General features: G+C 38.2%; 2 protein-coding genes across 4 annotated transcripts; one reads left to right on the forward strand and one right to left on the reverse strand.

The window, feature by feature from the left end:
- The first annotated feature begins 3555 nt into the window (after window positions 1–3555).
- Window positions 3556–5373, forward strand: LOC103720848 (non-specific lipid transfer protein GPI-anchored 13-like). The gene is made up of 2 exons (XM_039129425.1): window positions 3556–4179; window positions 4295–5373. The coding sequence occupies exons 1-2, from the start codon at window positions 3846–3848 to the stop codon at window positions 4537–4539; spliced, it is 579 nt and encodes a 192-aa protein (XP_038985353.1). The 5' UTR covers window positions 3556–3845; the 3' UTR covers window positions 4540–5373.
- Window positions 5230–17594, reverse strand: LOC103720847 (E3 ubiquitin-protein ligase At1g63170-like). Of its 3 annotated transcripts, XM_026809909.2 has the most exons (7): window positions 17444–17594; window positions 16710–16809; window positions 15324–15947; window positions 14969–15206; window positions 6945–7070; window positions 6575–6869; window positions 5951–6372 (listed from the first exon to the last, which is right to left on the reverse strand). In XM_026809909.2, exons 3-7 carry the CDS (start codon window positions 15649–15651, stop codon window positions 6139–6141), a joined length of 1221 nt encoding a protein of 406 aa, XP_026665710.1. In that variant the 5' UTR covers window positions 15652–15947; window positions 16710–16809; window positions 17444–17594; the 3' UTR covers window positions 5951–6138. The 3 variants fall into 3 exon arrangements, with proteins under 3 accessions (XP_008809011.1, XP_026665710.1, XP_026665709.1); XM_008810789.3 differs by having other exon boundaries at window positions 5230–6372; window positions 14969–15947; XM_026809908.2 differs by lacking the exon at window positions 17444–17594 and adding an exon at window positions 17223–17372 and having other exon boundaries at window positions 14969–15947.
- Between the last annotated feature and the right edge of the window lie 1600 nt (window positions 17595–19194).

The raw sequence follows: 19194 nt of genomic DNA on the forward strand, positions 1-19194 counted from the left end.
GGAAACTTATGTGACTCGTATAAATGTGAGGACTGGTATTAAATACTATGGGTGGGACGATTCCCCTCTGGTTTCCAAATTCTAAAGCTTTTAAGCTCCTGACCTTGCCTATATCAATTGCAGCCAGGGTTCGCTTGTGATATACTCTTATACATTGAGTTGTAATTGGGCCGAGCATCATGGGCTAGAAATGGGCCAGGCCATCTCTCAGTATGTGGCTGAGCAAGCACCGCACGTAGACCGGTCCAACCACCTAACCCGCATCTCCAAACACTAGCCGACAAAATAATCGTGGCGAGGTGTTGTTCACATCCCATATTGTTGTTGAGCATCGTTTCTTTTCGTCCACATTTATTTGTATAACGATTCAGGACTAAAAAAATTAGCCAAAAAATATTATTTAAATTCTTTAATTCTGTATAAGTATTCAAGATTTATTCAGTGAATAATCGATGTAGGACTAAACACACGCCCGCATGAGTCCTCGCATACAAAATCTAAATCAAAATTTGAGGTTGGACCAATTCAAAAATTTATATGTTGTCGAGTCAAGCCCATCCATCTCCAGCCATATTGATATCTAATTAACAAGCTCCTAAGAAGCATTGCATGCCGAAGCTTTGGTGCATTGCACTCTTGTGCACGTCTTCTACAAATATTCATGTAGATGGTCTAATTCCACGTACCAAAATTACCTTTCCTCTTAACTTATTTTGGCACCAGCAGATCTTCACTATGTATTTCAAATGCGAATGATACTTTGCCTTTCCAACTCTTCTGGTAGAATTTTTCTTTGTTCATCTTTTACTACGAGAGACATTAATGGGTCAATAAGAACCCTGACCACGTAGCTCAAATGTGGAACGAAGTTGCGTGCACTTCAAACAAACTTGGACGAACGTTATGAATCTACGAAGTGCATCTGTTTCTTAGGCTCTCTTGAATGCCCCGAGTCAATGGGGATGGACCATCCAATCCAGTGGCTTCCATGACGTCCGACCTTGCATGTGGATGCAAGGCTTTGAAAATGATCGAAATTGAAAGAAGGCTCCTTAAGCTGGTGAGGGCTTCACTGGTTTTACCAAATGACAGGATCAAATCCCATCTTTACTAGAATTTTCTAGGACCTGTTTGGTTTGTGGAAAGAGGAGGAAGGAAAATATGGTCAACGAAAAAATGAAAAAAAATGCCATTTATTTATTTGGGATTTTTAAAAGCAGAAAAATGGAATTTCACATAGGAATAAGATTTCTGCATTTTATGGGAACGAAAAACTAATATAGAATATGGAAAAGTCTAATTTCCACCGGTTGAGAATTGGTGTGATTTTTCTTCTAGAAATATTTTTAAACTTTTAGATAGAATGAAGTAAGATCTTTTTTTTTTTATTAAGAGTATAATAGATATTTTATACATTTTTTTCTAAAAATAGTTGCTCGACCAAACATACGTTTATCCATGCATCGTTTTTCTAGAAAAAATAATCCAGCGAGAGAGAATATTTTCGGAGTCCTTAGAGCTACGGGCTCGTTTGGTTCGCGGGAAGTATTTTCCCTCCTAGGAATATGATTCCTGGGAATCAGATTCCTAGGAAGAGGATACCTAGGAAAGTACTTTTGGCATGTTTGGTTAACCATGGAAAAGTGACAAATTTCCAAAGTGCTTATGTTTGGTTGACCATCAACTTTCTTAGGAAAGTTATGTATAATTCCTATTATGCCCTTAATATAAATTAGGTCTTTAATGCCTCTTTAATGCTTCTTTAATGCTGAAGGGTCTTTTTGGGAAAAAATAAAAAAGGAGTGATTCCCACCTCATAGGAAAGTAACTTTCCCATGTTTCTCATGGGAAAGACTTTCCCATGAAATGTGGGAATCATATTCCCATGGGAATATAACTTTCCTATCTCTCTCCTTTGAAAACTCCAACCAAACAAGAGGCATTTCATTACTTTCCCGTTGACCACACTTTCCCCCCTCCTTTTCCTGCGAACCAAACGAGCCCTACAAGTACTTGGAAGAGAAAAGCTACCTTCTATAATGTCTACATGCCCTTCCTATTACTAATAAAAAAAAAAGAATACTTAGATCTTACTACGCCCATTACCATAATCATGACATCATCGCAAACTTGTGACTTGTGAACAGGGAATTGGACCAATCCATGGTCAGTGTCATTCAGTTAATATACTCTGGTCGAGTTTTTGCTGAAGAATTACGTAAGTATGCCCAACTCTGACCTGGACCGGATTGATTAAATTTTGGTGGATGAGGAAGAAGATGTTGGACCCGAGCTAATTAATGTCCTGTCTAAAGGACCAAAACAGAAAAAGGCCTCGGGGCTGCGCCTGCACCCACATTATGCTCCTATTTATTGCGTTCCACGGCCATTAATCAAGAGGCAAGGAGCAGGCCGTCGAATACCAAGGCATGACCCAAGCATTTGCTACGCCTTGATAGTCGAGGGAAGACGTTAACGCCCATCCTGCCTTGGGAAGAGAACTTTCCATTTCTCAAGGCAATGGCACGCTGGCAAATGGGATTCAAATGAACAAAGATCCACTCATAGATTGTTTGTCAATTTATATTAGGTTCTGGCTGATAGATGTTTTCATCTTCAGATAGTAATTTCGATGGCCATTTTACTCTCGGGTCCTGTTCCAGTCCTGGATAGGTTAAAATTGAACAACTTAAATTAAACAGGGCTAATATTTTGCCGTATGTGAAGGATAAGCATAAAATGATTAACTATGCAAGGACTATACATGAAATTGTCATGTTTTCCATGGAATTTGATCACCACGACATGTCCACGGATGCAAACTAATCTCTGACCATGGAGCTACTTGATATTCCAAAAGAAAGCATAACTTGTAGCCAGAGCTTGCTTGTATATGGCACCTCTCTGTTTTGGCCAGTGCGCCTCCTTTCCTCTCTTATCTCTAAGGGAGATCTTGGGAAGCTGAAGGAGTGGAAATGGGAGAAAACACCAAGGGCAGTAAGTAACAGTAGCAAGCAAGGAACTTGCGTAACAGTAGCAAGTAATTGTTTGCCTCATCACTTGTGGCGAGTGCGCGGCTAGATGGATGCAACAATCATGAAAAAATTAGATCCGACACTGCATGCACTAACATGGCTGCACACCATATCAATCATCCCATCTTTCCGCCATAGGTCAATCACCGAAATAAGCGCATGTGAAATAGAGCTCATAAAAAAAGAACGAGCACGATTGGCATGGTACACAGCTATATAATATACGTGGTGATCATGGGGCTGTGCAAGTATAATCGGCATGGAGGATACTCATCGCACTCGCAAGGCCCAGGATCACCGTCCACGCGTGGGTTGCGCTTTGGAGACATGAACCTGCTCTCGATACAAGAAACACAAGCGGAGCAAGCTTAAAGCCACAAAAACATTTTTCATACTTGGTATGGATCTGTTTAATCTACCAAATTTGAAGCACGGAACGACTTAAAACAAAGGGGGCAAAAAAATGAGATCGATGTAGGTATAGGCGCGTAAGTACAACACGGTGCATCAAAAGCAAATATTCTGTTAGTTTTGATCAACTTTTCTTCGGTTCCGGGTTGTAAGCAACTATCGTCGTATATGTGGTTGCTTAATTGTTGCTCCTTATATAATCTAGTGCTGCCGGATGAGGCAATCTTTAAAAGGAATTTACAATAGTGAAAGGGGACAATTAATGATGTGCTCCCTCACGTACTCCCAATTCCCAAACTTTGTTAATAAATACTCTCGGGAGCGGGTCCGAAGCAGGGAGAGAACCACCATCCATAAGAAACGAGGGAAGAAGGTGAAGAAGCAATATAGCTAGGAGAGATGGCCATGGCCAAGTACTCCATGATGCTTTTGTTGCCGCTCCTGGCGACGGTGCCAGCTCCATGCCAAGCGACGCTGGAGGAGGACGAGAAGGAGTGCGCGGACCAGCTGCAGAACCTGGCGCCGTGCGTGCCGTACGTGAGCGGGAGCGCGCCGAAGCCGACGCCGGAGTGCTGCGCGGACGCGGAGAAGGTGCGGGCCAGCCAGCCCAAGTGCCTGTGCGTGCTTATCGTGGAGAGCACCGATCCCTCCCTCGCCCTCCCCATCAACACCACCTTAGCCCTCCACATGCCCGCCGCCTGCAACAGCGACGCCAAAGTCTCCAACTGCCCCAGTACTTGATACCAACCTCCTTTTTGTGTGTTCGCTGTTTCACTAAACAGTTTAGAAGAGCGTGAACTCCTCTCTTTTGTTTCCAGCGCTTAATGTATTGTATGGGGGTTTGGCAGGCATTTTGAAGCTGAATCCGAGCTCACCTGAAGCCAGGATATTTAAGGATGCGAGTGGGGATGCGACGGCCTCGACGAGTGCTTCCTCATCTACTCCTACTGACTCTGCTTCGGGTTCGGCTTCTGGCGGGGGGTCGGGGGCTAAAACGGCACCTAACAACAGGGGAGGGAGACTGGAGAGCTTTGTGGGTGGTGGTGTTGCTGTTGCTAGCCTAGTGGTCTGCAGTGCAGTTCTTTTTATGTAACGTCTCATGCATGGGGTGGAAGAAGGAGGCTTTTATGCCGTCCGTCCGTGCATGGAGAACAAGTTGATGAAGTGATGCCCCCGAAGTTTCGCATGGACGGTGCGAGAGCCACCTGAGTGTCGTGTAATAAACTTGAACTTCTAATTTGTAATAAATCTGTCTCGTTTCTAGCTTTTTATCCCACTGCTATCTATCTCCATCAGGAACCCCTTAAACTCAACCGAAGGGTATATAGTTAGATTAGCCTTGTCGATCGAGGGTCTCTTGCTCCCATCTGGGACTTCTGATGGTAGACGGTGGGAAGACACTCTGATCCTGAAACAGTTCCAGTATGAGTTTTGCTTGCACCTTACGGACAAATCAGCATGGTATCCATAATTTGGATGAACAAACAGAAATAAACAGCAAAGGCAAATTGCACCGGTATGATCAGAGATCGGATGCATAGGAAATTAAGCAGGCCGGCGGATAATGAAACTGAAATTATGGTGCCAACAGCTTCTCGGGATTCAGAAAATATATCATCTATTTTAACCAGCATCGTCCCGTGCCGCTGATCTGATGACAGGAATCCATCATGACGTGGGAAACTTTTGCTTGGAGGATGCAGCGGTCAAGCCTAGCAACTTTAGCAGCACCCTTTTGCATACATCCGAAATCCGAGAGCTGATAAATATCAAACACTCGATGCAATCAAATTTCACATTGTTCATTATATCTTATAGTTTTTCCTGTCATTTTGATTGTCAAGCTTTTAACACGTACAACAACATCATTGCCCTTAACGGGAAGTCATTGTCCATTCCAAACTCGAAAACAGAAAAGAAAAGAAAACTGAGGTGCACTTTGTTTCCAGTAAATAATAAAGCAATCTGAGAATTGGAGGAAGGCTTCCCGTTGCTCCAATAACATATTCTTCAAGTAATGCAAATCTCTAACAGCTTCAGCAAACATAATGGCCATATAATCGAAAGTGCTGCACACAAATCACACCCGTACCATCTCTCTGATTCCATGATGGAAAAGTTGAAGCACAATGTCACCAGCATCTCCAGTAACAAGCTAGGGAATAAATTATGCTGATTGTCCTATGTCTTGCTGACATCTGCTCTTTGAATTACAATAGAAGCATCACATGTTGCCCTATATAGACACTTAGTGATACTGATTTACAATCAACCAATTTGTCGTGCATTTCTGGTTCACCATCATTATTTCCGAACCCTTTCTTGATGCTTAGGAAACAATAGCTGTCTTCAAATGGATTAACCCGACAACCAACCATACCTAGTGATTTCAAAATGAAAATTTCAGTCAACCTTACCAAAGGGGTCTTTGGAATGTAGGTCATAAAACAACCTTGTATGAATGGAGACGAGATTCAACATTCATTCTATCTCACGATCCGTGGAAAACATTGGCTGACATCTATAGATGTAAAAGCTACAACCAGTACTCTCAAAGCAATGGTTGATAAATGTTGTGGCTATCACCAGGATCCATTCACCATATACCCACATACATCGGTATTTCGTGCAGGCTTGCAGAGAAGAATTTTCACTTCAATACAGTCAGTTGGAAATCACAAAACAGAATCATCTACTGCATTTCTTGTTGTGGCTCTGCACTATTCCCCACCCTCTGGTCACCGTGATGATATCCAGTGTCCATGCCTGAAGAGCCTGTGGAGCTCCCTACTTCAGACTTGCATAGGGGGCACAGTGCGTTTATCTTTAGCCATTTATCCACACATTCCATGTGGAAATAGTGGGTACATGGAAGCTCACGGAGCTCATCATTATTTACATAATTTGCCAGGCAGATGCAACAAACCTGCAGAAGCCATAGCACCAAAATACATTGTAAATTACCGGAAAGGACAGGACCTCAATTCAGTGAAAAAGTGGCCCTTCATGATGTAAAGCAAGCACTATTTTTTGATAACCACGAGACACACGACTCTGAATTACCACTGCTTGACTACTATAAATGCAAATGGATGATCAAAATGCAAAACAGACTTATAAAAACTCACAGCATCCTCCGCAGAAATTGTGCGCTCCTTGTCAGTACCAGCAGCCAGGATCCCGCCATTGACTTGATTTTCTGAGTTAATTTCGTTCTCGTCTCCATTTTGAGGTCGCTTTAATTTGAACTTGTAGGTTGGTAGTGCATTAATTAATTCTGAGGTAGCACCTCTGCCGTAGCTCATGTCCTCTCTAAAGCCCATGATAGATATAATGCAAGGCAAGCAGCAGCATATCATTGCGCAAAGAATGAATGGCATAGCATACCCAATACAGCTGAATGTAAGGAAAACAATACATAACCTGAGGAAATAGATAAATTTTAGTGGCAGATCAGGATATGAATGAGACGAAAAAAAATGTAAACCACAACCATACCCGTATAGGTTAGGAGCATCATGAGAAGATGAGCGCCCACCAAATATCCACACATTTCCAACAACAAACCACACAGCAAAGAAGCAATCTAAGGCCATTTTGAAACGGTCAACTAAAGCATTTATCCTGCAAATTACCACATACAACTTAAATGGAAAATTCATAACAAGGAAGAAGTTATGCCTAGAAAATTACACCAGGTTCCTGCATAGTTCTGTGACAGTAACAAAACAAACAAAGGCCCTGGAAAGATTAGACCAAATTTCATGTGCCATCAGTACATATTTAATTGTCCTGAATAATCAATGTAAGTCTTATTCCGCTTATAACATGAATGCCCAAGGAGAGGCATTCACTAAACACATCTCTTCACACAAAAAGAAAAAAAAAAAAATCAGTCCACACTAATGTACTAAGGGAATTCACTAAGAAATGTCATCCCTCTCAACATACCATTGACGATATCCCAATCCTCATCAGCAAAAAAAAAAAAGGAAGGCAAGTTTCTCTATGGGTTTCAACCTTGCGTTGGTCAAGCTATAACATTCTTAGATTCGCAACAAACCATAAAAAGGACGGTCCAATGAATGAGGCTCCCGCCATTGCAAGGCCCGAGGAGGGTCAAATGTATGCAGCCTTACCTTACATGCATATAGATTATTTCTGTGTTTCGAATTCGTTACATCTAGGGCATAATGAAACAACCTTACCAAGGCTCGCCCTCTATTCACAACAAACCATACATACTTTAAAAGAGTCCAACTAGCTTCAACACTTATTAAGAATGGAATCCTCTCCATCATTCATCACATAGCAACCACAAGGCAACGAAAATGATAGGCATTCTAATCTCACCATAAACCATCCACCGGCTCCAGAGATAACTAGGTTTTCTTAAAAGCTACACCAGGATTGGTATTGCTTGCATTGCATGTTTCAAAAAACAAATTTAGGAAAGGAGTTCAAAACAAATGGGCTACAAATGTACTACTCAATCTAATAAGTTGATTCATGCTAATGCAATTCTTCGGCTGCATTCGGTTTAGGGTTAAAGTATAATAAAACCACATTAACATACTAATTTAGGACCAATTAGGGATGGCTTATGATATACATGGAAGGGCCTAGGGAAAACAATAAATCAAGGGCAGGTTTAATTTGGTTGCTTGCTACTCTAAACAATATTTATGGGACCAAAGAGTGCCGAACCGGCCGGTTTGGGGCATACCGACCCAGACCGGTCAAGAACTAACACGATTCAGCTATTAATTTCGAGATGGCCCCAGTTCACATATTAAACTCCACTCCCCCTTGCTCGCCCACTTGCGATGAATGCCTGCCCCATCCGCTTGCGATTTTGACAGATGCCTGCTCGCGAACACACCTTGATCCTGGCGGCCACTCACGATGGTCTAGTAAGTAGCTTCCTCCCTCCCTCCCTCCCTCTCTCTCTCTCGCATGCGCTTTCGGCTTACGATTAGGATTTGCGGAGGCAACCCTCCCTCTCCCTCTCCCTCCCCCCCCCCCCTCTCTCTCTTCCTCACTCTTTTTCTCCCTTTACCCCTCCCTCTCCCCCTCTCTCCCGCCATCATCGCTTCGGATCGGTGGAGAGTGGACCAGGGGAGAATGTTATTTATTTTCTATTTCGAATTGTCATTTTGTTTTTTTTTAATTTTTGAATTATGAATTGAAGTTGGCAAACCATATGCCGACTTCAGATCAAAATTTGGAAATAAAAAAAAATCCAAGATGGACCAGAATGGTACGGTAGAAGTATCGTATCGTGCCATACCATTGGACAACCGATACGAGTCCCGGTACCAGTATAGAATATCCTGTGGGATAGTAGTGATGAAATATTGAGATTAAGGACAAAAATGGTCAGATACATCTTCCTTAGGACTTTTGTGGGGAGAAAGAAAGGAGGAATAAGGTCTTAAAGCATTCCAAGCCAGGTGAGAGACCGTGGTTGCTTTATAATAGAAATTCAGAAAAAAAATAATTCAGTCAAGTGGTATATCAGCAGACATAAAGATAATAGAAGAAATATCTATAGGAAGTGGGGTGCAGGAGAGAGATGAAAAAGAAAGCAAAAGAGACAACAAGAGAATGGAACTTGGCCTTAAATCTTCAATTCCTTTCAGATAATTCATGTACAATGCTACTAGTGGCCTGCCATGACTTTTTTTTTATATTTTATATAAACTTGATTTGCAAGTAATCTAGGACACTTAACAACTACGTAGCCGATTTCCAAAATGTTGGCTAAAAGGAAAAATTCAAAATCCCATGTAACCTTATTTATGAACACACCAACAATAGCTAAAAATCTAATCCTAACAACTTTATGATTTATCCAACCCAACAAATACCTAAAGTAGGACTCTTGCACATAGATTCCAATTGAAATAGGACTATAAAACACAGTTTAAAAAAAAATTATTTAAGCTAAAACACAAAAAATACAATAAAATATATGACAAACTAATTTTTATTCACCATCATTCGCTTCCACTGCATGGGATCTCGTCCCTGAGATCATCTCAATGTTTTATATCCTTAGGCTCCACTTCTTAATCTTCAAGGTTTGACGATGGAAGCTAACCTGATTTTTTTTTTGCAATCACTCTATTAGTTGGATCTTCTGGTACCCTTTATTCAATGACCATAAAAGTTTTTATCATCCAATTGTGGCATCGATAAATGAATCTGCAAGATCAGCAAGCAATGGATCTTCAAAGTGCATCGATACAGTTATAGACGTTGATTGATAGCAATCCATGCCTTGGTGAATTAGAAATTATTCAGAAACTGCAACTTTGGGGCTTTCAGTCCTCTCAACTGGATGCTGCAGATATGGTTAATCTTCAACTGCAGTCTCTTAATTTGAAGATTCACTGTTTGTAGGGTTTTCCATAAATAAATCTTCAATTGCAACATCCTCATCATCATAAAATTGATCTTCATCTATAACAATGCATGGTGGAACACCTTGGGCTGTACATATGCTTCAAGAAAGCTATAATTGATGCTAGATCATTTTTTATACATGTCAAGTCATCACACATCTACCCAAACACCTTATATTCGGCATGTTGATGAAAAGCATCAATCTTGAAACCTAACTATTCATAATAGCAAGCTATGAAGGGAATGAAATGAGAAGAAAAGAATAGGACGATTGAGGGAAAATAAAGAAAAGTGTGGGACCCTTCAGCTCTAATACCAAATATGATATAGGACCAATCAAGGATGGCCTACAATGAATGGAAGGACTTAGTGAAAAGGGTAAATTAGGGATAGGTCTAATTTGGTTGCTTGCTTCCCTAAACATGCATACGGGACAGCAATGATAATGATTAAACACAAGTAAAAGGTCAAATAAATCCAACCCACAGTTTTTGTGATGGAGAAAGAAAGGAGGAATAAGGATTTAAAGCATCCTAGGCTAAATGAGAGAATCTGCTGTTTATGTATCATAGAAATTCATAAAACAATGCATGCTGAGTAGAGAGATATATCAGTAGAGATAAAATAATAGAAAAAAAACTATAGGATGGGGGGTGAAGGGAGATGAAAGAGAGGAACAGAGGGACAAAATAGTTAAGAATCAAATCATGATGACTTTATGACTTATCCAACCCAACATTACCTAAAGTGGATTCTTGCACATTAATGTCACTTGACATAGAACCCTAAATCATACTAAAAATTATCTAGATAAAAACTTTGAAAATTCAACAAAATATATTGTACTTACTCCACTTAAACTACTACACTCTTGAAGGTCATTTTATCCTAAGGACAAAAGAGGCGTTTCGAGAAGTAGACATGTTTTTTTTTTGTATGTGTGTGTGTTTTTTTTTTGGGGGGGGGGGGGGGGGGGGGGGGGTGGTGGTAATCCAAAATAAACTATTCCACTCAATAGTGTGTAGTTCACTCCAGAGTAAAGTGGGTTAGCAGAAAGCTGACCCATTTACTTTGGGTTAAGGCTAACATAGTCTGCAACTAAATACAACCTTGGTGAGCAAGGTACCCCAGAAAAATGATAGTTCTCTAATTAGTTTATTGAGCTCCATAGTTGCAGTGGCATGCCTATAAAGAAATGCCATTCATAGTCTTCCCCATGGTTTGCCATACCACCTCGTACCCGCCCGGTATGGGGTGCATCGTACCGGAAGAAAACCGGTATGAAACATACCTTCAAGTCAGTACAAGCCCCGTAGCGCCCGTACCGAGGCGTACCGAGATGTGTACCGGTCCGGACAAGTATAGAAGTGTATTGGACCATACCATATTATACCATACTGTACCAAATTGATAAAATACCAATACGATACTCAATACCGAGATTGCGAACCTTGCTTTTTTCATAATTCACGATTTATAGCCTTCGGTGAAAAACCTATCAAATACCACTCCCCATTGTTTAGAGTTCTATCTCATTCAAACCACAACACAGTCTACAACATGGTTCACACGGACTACATGTATTCCAGAGAATAGAAAAAAGCAACAGCAAATGTGACACCAAAAGTGATTGGGTCCACCACTGATTAAAAAAGGAAAAAAAACATGAACCAACATCTCAATACAAGTATTTTAGATAGTGTCAAGAATGGAATTCCTTGGAGAGAGCTTGGTATACCACATGAATGCGGCTCTAGAAAGGATTTCCACAAATTGCCGTAGTAGCAACGACCCCTTTCTGCCCACTCAATTGGATAAAAATTCTGATTTCAAGGTGGAAGGCAATTAGTCAAAAGAACAAAAGTTCAGAGAAAGTCGCAAGTCGAGAAGCAGACTTTGATTATATTCCTTTTTCTTGGAATTAAATGGACATTGTATATTTTAGATGCCTTAAAAACAAGTTTTCAGATTATGGAACATAATATACAAATACTCAAATAACTAGTTTGTACAAGCCATGACAGATCAAACTAACAAAATATTATCATGCCCTCTGTACTGATGCAATACTGACACATGGTATTTCACCTCTAATTTGCTGTGCCGGCACCAAAAGGTGTACCATGCGCCAATATGATACAGATCTTATCGATTTGTGCCATATAATTAAGGTGACAGAATGGGTACAGTACCGATTCTTCACTCCCTAAAATTATGGTATATAAGGAACTAGCCCCTCCTAATATTCTGGCCTAGTGTGACAGTGTAGAGCTCTTCCCAAAAATCAGGGATCTTGAAACAAACTTGCATAGAAAAGGTATAGAAAAAGAGGAGAAAAGAACGAAATAAACGGACCTCCAAAAAGGCACCCCCATCCTGAATACGTCTTTATAATTTCTCATTAAGGGAAATAAAAGGCATGTGGCACCATTCTCTCTAAACAATCCAATAATGTCTTCCTTAAATCCTCTCTATAAATCCTACTAAATAAACATAATCAGGAAATAATTATTAGGTTTAATCACTTCCTCCATAGATGACTCCATGTATCTCCTCTCACTTATAGATCACCTACCTTTAATAAATCCACCACTTCGTTTAAATTCTTTCATTTTGCAGAAGAGAAAAACAAGCCAAATGCACTAGCGATCAGTCAAGTGCATATATCAAATTGCATAAGATTCAAGAAACCCCAAGTAGAAGGGAGCATAGCATTAGATGCTTCTTTCACTTCCATTTTGGTGGAAAAACTAGTTCAAAACATGGTTGTTCTCATCTTATTGAAAAAAATATATTAACATCCAGATTTGCCCTGTGATATGCAAAACTAAGAAAATTAGCATTTAAAGATAGGTGATTGGTCTAGCTCACACGCTTAAGTCATTCTCTTCCTCTTATATTCGATTGTTAGCAATACAATTCCTTATTTATTTGAATTAACAAAAAATATAAAGAAACTTGAAGTTTTGTTTATTTTTTCGTAATTAACAATAACAATACATGAATTTTAATTATTAAATAACAATATCTAATATTTTTCTGAACTGAGAAGTTTATGGATAATGAAAAATACAGACTTTATATTAAAGAAAATTTTCGAAATATAAACTAATAGTAGTAGATTATCTCAATTTAAAATTATTGAATTTGGTTAAATATGTCATAATGAAGATTATAATATATTACATCGATAATATATCTTAACTTTTCAACCCACATGACCAGAGAATGTATGGTGTTGGCCCACAAGGAGAAAATTTTGGTTCCACCAGTCCATATATTATTCCTATACACTGCATTTCTACATGATGCAAAAAGAAGAAATCAAGGTTGCTTTCTTGTCAGACAAAAGGAACTAATGCATAAAGGTGCAAATGAGCCAAGGTTAAGCGAGATAGGCTACGATGAAGCTCAGCTTATTTTATAATCAAGCCAAATTTGAGCCAACTCATTAAAATTTTAGTCGAACTTAAGCTGCTCGATAACAACTTGTCTAAGAAATCTTTCGAGAGTATAAGGCCTCTTGAGGCAAACACATATACTTTCAACTAATTTCCATTGTTTTATCTCGATATTACTGCTGAAATGCATTCATTTGTATGTGAACTATATCAATATTCAGCAATTTTAATATAAGAATTCTTTTTATGAATCACAAGTAATATAATAGATATTGTAATTATATATTGCTTTTTACTCCTATTCTGAGCTCAGCCAATCTGATCTCAAGTGAGCCAAGACTAGCTTAACTTGTTAACTCTTCGAGGTGAGCCAAATTAGGAGCTGAACACAAGTTGCTAACAGTTTGTTCATTGAACAGCCCTACTGAGAAAATTAGATACGATATGCAATGGCCCGAGAGAGAGAGAGAGAGAGAGAGAGAGAGAGGGTATTCAAAGGATATAGCAAATTAGAAGGCCGGCATCTAAAGCAGGTGAGAGATTGCTTTGGTGATCAAAATCTGGTCAACTTTTAGAATCAGACAAAATTTTGGATATTTACTTCAACTATAAAGAAAGTTTTTGATAAGTTATGCTAGTTTACATAACATATGAAAATCCCAGAAGATATGCAGTTACAAGGGCATTTTCATGATTTCTACATGTTCATCACACCTACTTGTCTGATAACAACGCCCCTTGCCGCCTTGCTGGTCTGAATCATCTAATAGGTGCCCTAAAAGTTTTGCATCATGTGAAGTCTCTCATGCCAAAAAATCTGGAATATTTTATCTAATAGATGCACTAGTGAGGATTGGAAAAAAGAGGATTGATGATGTGAAACATGTTAGTGCAAATTCCAGATCAAGGAAAGAGGGAACTGATAGACACTAAAAGTTCATATTAATGCCCACTGCACAGGCTATTAAACTGTAGGCACAACTGTCTATTATGCCTGAAAAACATCTCTGTGAATTTTAAACATGCTCCCAGGAACACTATATTACCACTACAATGCATTTTACACTTTAATATCTATTTCTTGATAAGCAAATCAATTTGTTGTAACAGGTGTATATGTAACATATACATACTACGTAGATCACTAAAGCCTGAATTGAGGCAAGCACACCCTAGGCCCTTATTAGCTTGTCTCATTACATTCCTAGCATAAGCAAACTGAAGGTGAGATGAGATCTGTATGTTTGAAATACCCAATTTACTTTAATTAAACCACTTCATTTTTAAGGTAAAATCTACATGTTGAAGCCAACATCCAAATGCAACCAGCCACCTTGTCATGGAATGCCCCCTGCTGACACCCAATCCATAGGCAACAACCACGTACTCAGTAGTATAGGTTTCAATAGAAAACAAAGTGTTTGGTCAATTTAGAATGTAGATGGCAGAAAAGGAATTTGATATCATATATCATGTGTTCAAGGATTGATAGAAACTTGACCCAACAATCAAAAAAATTAACAACAACTATCTTTCATACACAGTGCTTATCGGTTCATGCATAGTGCTTAACGCCGAGAAATAGAAATTCCAAACAGGAAGGAGATAAAAAGACAAAATTAGAAGGCACAAGGTGCAACATTCCAACAAAATTTAAGATTGCAATAAGAATCCATCATCTAGCACATTTGCATAGAAAGAATAAGAAAGTACCTTGGGCTCGCAGTTAGAATACTTTGCCCTAGGTGTGAGACAGGAGCATTGCTATGGTTGTTTTCACCTTCTGAGGATTGAGTAACAGAAATGGATGTATAAGGATTAGATTCAGGACGGATGTCCCGAGAAGAACTCTGAAGTGAATGAGCAGAAACTTGCTCAGAGCCCTGACTGTTGCGATGAATGTAGCGCCAATAAAGATGAGGAAGAGTAGCAACACAGCCTGCTGTATAACCTACGATCCATGCAAACAATGGAGCTTTTGGATGCTCATGTCTTGACAAGGAGAGAACTATAATAGCTGCTATAATTTGGCTCACATTAACAACAAGCTCAATCGAAATCCACAAACCAGAATTCAGAGGGCTTCTATGACGGCGACCATAATTATCACTTCTCCTAGTCGATGATGCATTTCTTGAACTAGGTACTGTAGGTGACACTCCAGATGTTTGGGAGACCGGAGCTGGTGTGCTTGTTGAAGGCCAATCTTCAAAATGCACTTCAACCAAGTCATTTTGGTCATATTCATGAGATTGTGATGTGGAAGCGGAACCACCCCTTGATATATCAATTATGTGCTCATGTTCATTAATATTAGCTGGTTGCTCCATCAGCAAAGGATGTCTGTCAGTTTGACCTTCACTGAATAGCTCCAAAGGAGGAACAGCCATCAACATCCACCAAGCAATATGACATGAAAGATGGCATAGAAAAGTAGCAATATGCCACTTTCCTTATGCTTCCGTTACCTTTTTCTGAGAAGCTCAAATTTGTCCTGTATAAAACTCGATAACAGCACTGGCCACAATAAATAAATCTTCCACTTCACCTTAACAATAGACAGAGATGCTTTGAAGTTTGAAAGAACCACCTCTAAAGAACTCCATCAAGCAAACTATGCTTTTTTTTTGGTGGGGGGGGGGGGGGGGGATCGTCTTCTATGAATAGCAAATTCAAGTGGAGTCAATCCAACCTGCAAATTTAATTATATTCTTATTACATGGCGAAAAAGCTACAGTTCTTTTAATTGTTTATACTGCAGTTTATATATATATATATATATCAAGGTCTTCTTCTATGAATAGCAATTCAAGTGGAGTCAATCCAACCTGCAAATTTAATTATATTCTTATTACATGGCAAAAAAGTTACAGTTCTTTTAATTGTTTATACTGCAGTTTATCTATCTATCTATGTGTGTCTATATATATATATATATATATATATATATATATATATATATATATATATATATATATATATATATATATATATCAAGTTATTACTGTATGAAACATGAAGCTTCAGACAATTCAAACTGCTGCTCCATGAAACATTCAAACTGCTGTCAGACAATACTATTATATATAAACTTTGCTGAGTCCCTATTTACCTGAAGAGGCCAGGGATGGTAGTCTACTACCCTACAATAGTGAGGCTAGTGTGCTTAGAACCAAATTTCTAATTTATGCCATAACTTCTTAAACGTGATGGACCTGCAGTTTTGTTAAGAAAAACAACATGCCATTTTCTTGATGAACTTCAGCTTACTAAATATTCGTTCAAAGAAATTAGGTAAGCACGATCATAATACTTCGAGGGCACAGCTTTATTAACAAGATAGCACAGAAATAAGAGCTTTTCTCATGATATTGCTCAAATGTCTAAACACAAAATAATACGACTTGCAACGTGTAAAATGAAAACCTTTAATGAATGAAACACGCCAGCCTACCTTAAGTATTCAGGCGTGAAACCTTCAAATATGGAAAGTCTATCGCATCATTACCCACCACCGCATTATATGATAACATTTCCACTTCCGGGACAAGCACCTGTGGAGCAAGGTCAAATCATTCACAAGAGCATGCCAAAAGATTAGGTAAGAAAGGAGGAACGATCAAAATCCAATGCCGTTGCGTTCACCAATAAAGCCATATCAACCCAACAACGAAGGACATCAAACAATCTCTCAGCTCCAGATCAGAGAACTCTATCAAAAATTCAAATCCCGCCAAATCAAACAAGAGTTATCGTGATCTTATGAAAGAAAAAGACAGAAAGGTACCTTTAAAATCCCAGAAACCCAAAATCCGTCAACCAATGCCGTATAAAATTGCGAAAAAAATAAAATTAATAAATTAAAAAGAAAATTCTTGGAAGCCAAACCCTAATGTACAACTTTGCAGGTCATTAAAAACCCAGAGTAATGCATTAAAAATAATCATATCAAGATGAAATTTCCGACCTGAATTACAAAGAAAGGAAGGGATATCAACATCTCCTGCAAACAAATCTTCAAGAAAATAAGAATTCCAAGCGTATTCCAACCCACTTCGGCCGGATTCGGTCGGGGAATCGAATCCGGACACGAACAGGGGCAAAACCCTGAGATTAGAGGAGGAGCAGGAGGAGGGTTTCTTGCGATTAAAGGGACGAGAGGGTGGGAGAAATCGGAGGAGAACGCACCAAATCTCGCCACCTGTTGGCCCTCTATTGAAACTGGGGGAGAGAATCCGTTGGAATTTGCCTTTCGCTTCCCCTCGGCTCCCTTTTTTCCGCCCGAGCTTCCCTTCCCGTCGGAATATTTCTGGCACCCGCTTTCGACGTCTCCGTTGCTTCCAAGAACCGTTTCGGGACTTTATAAATAGAGAATATACATGTAGCGGTTTTTTGTATCGCGTCATATCATATCGGGAATTCTGCCGTTTTCCGTATCGTCTGATCTGAGTCCTCGAGGCGGAATTATTATGTGGATTTATTTCATATAACATAGATTCATTTCTTCTTTGAGAACTGATCTGCCTAATGTTTTCTTAGGCCCTGTTTGGGGAAGCTTTTGGTTTCTGACCCTCCAAAAGTACTTTTAGATGAAAAATTGTATTTGGTAAATTTTTCAAAAAGCTGTTTCAGCTTTTGCGAGAAGCTGAAAACAGCTTTTGGGAGGAAGCTGCAATTTGGAGCTTTTGGGAGAAAGCTGTTTCAACTTTTTCGGAAAGCTATATTTTTGACAAAAATGCCCATATTAAAATAACATAATTACATAGTTTGTCTCTTTATAAATCTAAAAATCTGCTGGAGCCAAGAACCCTACCCGTCAGACTCCCTTCTGTAAGAAAAGGTATTTTTCTTTTCAATTTTTGTATGCATCTCTTGAACCACATTTTAGAAAAAAAAAAATTTAATCCTTTTCCGTACCTTCGAAAATCAATTTATTGTTTTTTTTATCATCAACCTCGCGGCCCACGCTGAGGTCCTCCTCGAGCGTGGACCACGAAGAAGAGCCCCTGGACCGCAAAAAATTATTTTATTGGAAATTATGGGAAATTATTATGAAAAATTATTTTATACTAATAATTATAATATTTTATACCTTTATGTTTGTATTATACTATAAATATAATATCATATTATATTATATCATAATACATTAATATGTTATGTTAAATAATTTAATATTATGTTATATTATGGAAAATTAATTTATACTAATAATTATAATATTTTATACCTCTATTTTTGTATTATACTATAAATATTATATTATATTACATTACATTATAATACATTAATATGTTATTTTAAATAATTTAATATTATGTTATATTATGGAAAATTAATTTATAATAATAATTATAATATTTTATACCTTTATTATTGTATTATACTATAAATATTGTATTATATTACATTACATTATAATACATTAATATGTTATTTTAAATAATTTCATATTATGTTATATTATGATAAATTAATTTATACTAATAATTATAATATTTTATACTTTTATTATTGTATTATACTATAAATATAATATATATTACATTATATCATAATACATTAATATGTTATGTTAAATAATTTAATATTATGTTATATTACCAAATATTAATTTACTCTAATAATTATATTACTATTATGCTATATTAACATAATATTATTATATATTACAATAATATTATACTATATCGTATATTTATGTATTAATTTATGTTATGTTTTATTATGTTATGTTGTATAATACTATGCAATGTCCTTTATGGTAATTTTGTCATACAAAAGTACTTTCTCAGTTTGTTTACCAAAAACAAAATAAAGTACCACAGCACTTTACGAATGTAGTTACCAAACAGCAAACAGCTTTTTATAACAGCTCTACTTTAGACAGCTCTACTTCCAACAGCTCTACTTCCAACCGCTTTACTGCCAACAGCTCC

This window comes from Phoenix dactylifera, chromosome 8, assembly GCF_009389715.1.
Source record: "Phoenix dactylifera cultivar Barhee BC4 chromosome 8, palm_55x_up_171113_PBpolish2nd_filt_p, whole genome shotgun sequence".
NCBI classification, from domain to species: domain Eukaryota; kingdom Viridiplantae; phylum Streptophyta; class Magnoliopsida; order Arecales; family Arecaceae; genus Phoenix; species Phoenix dactylifera.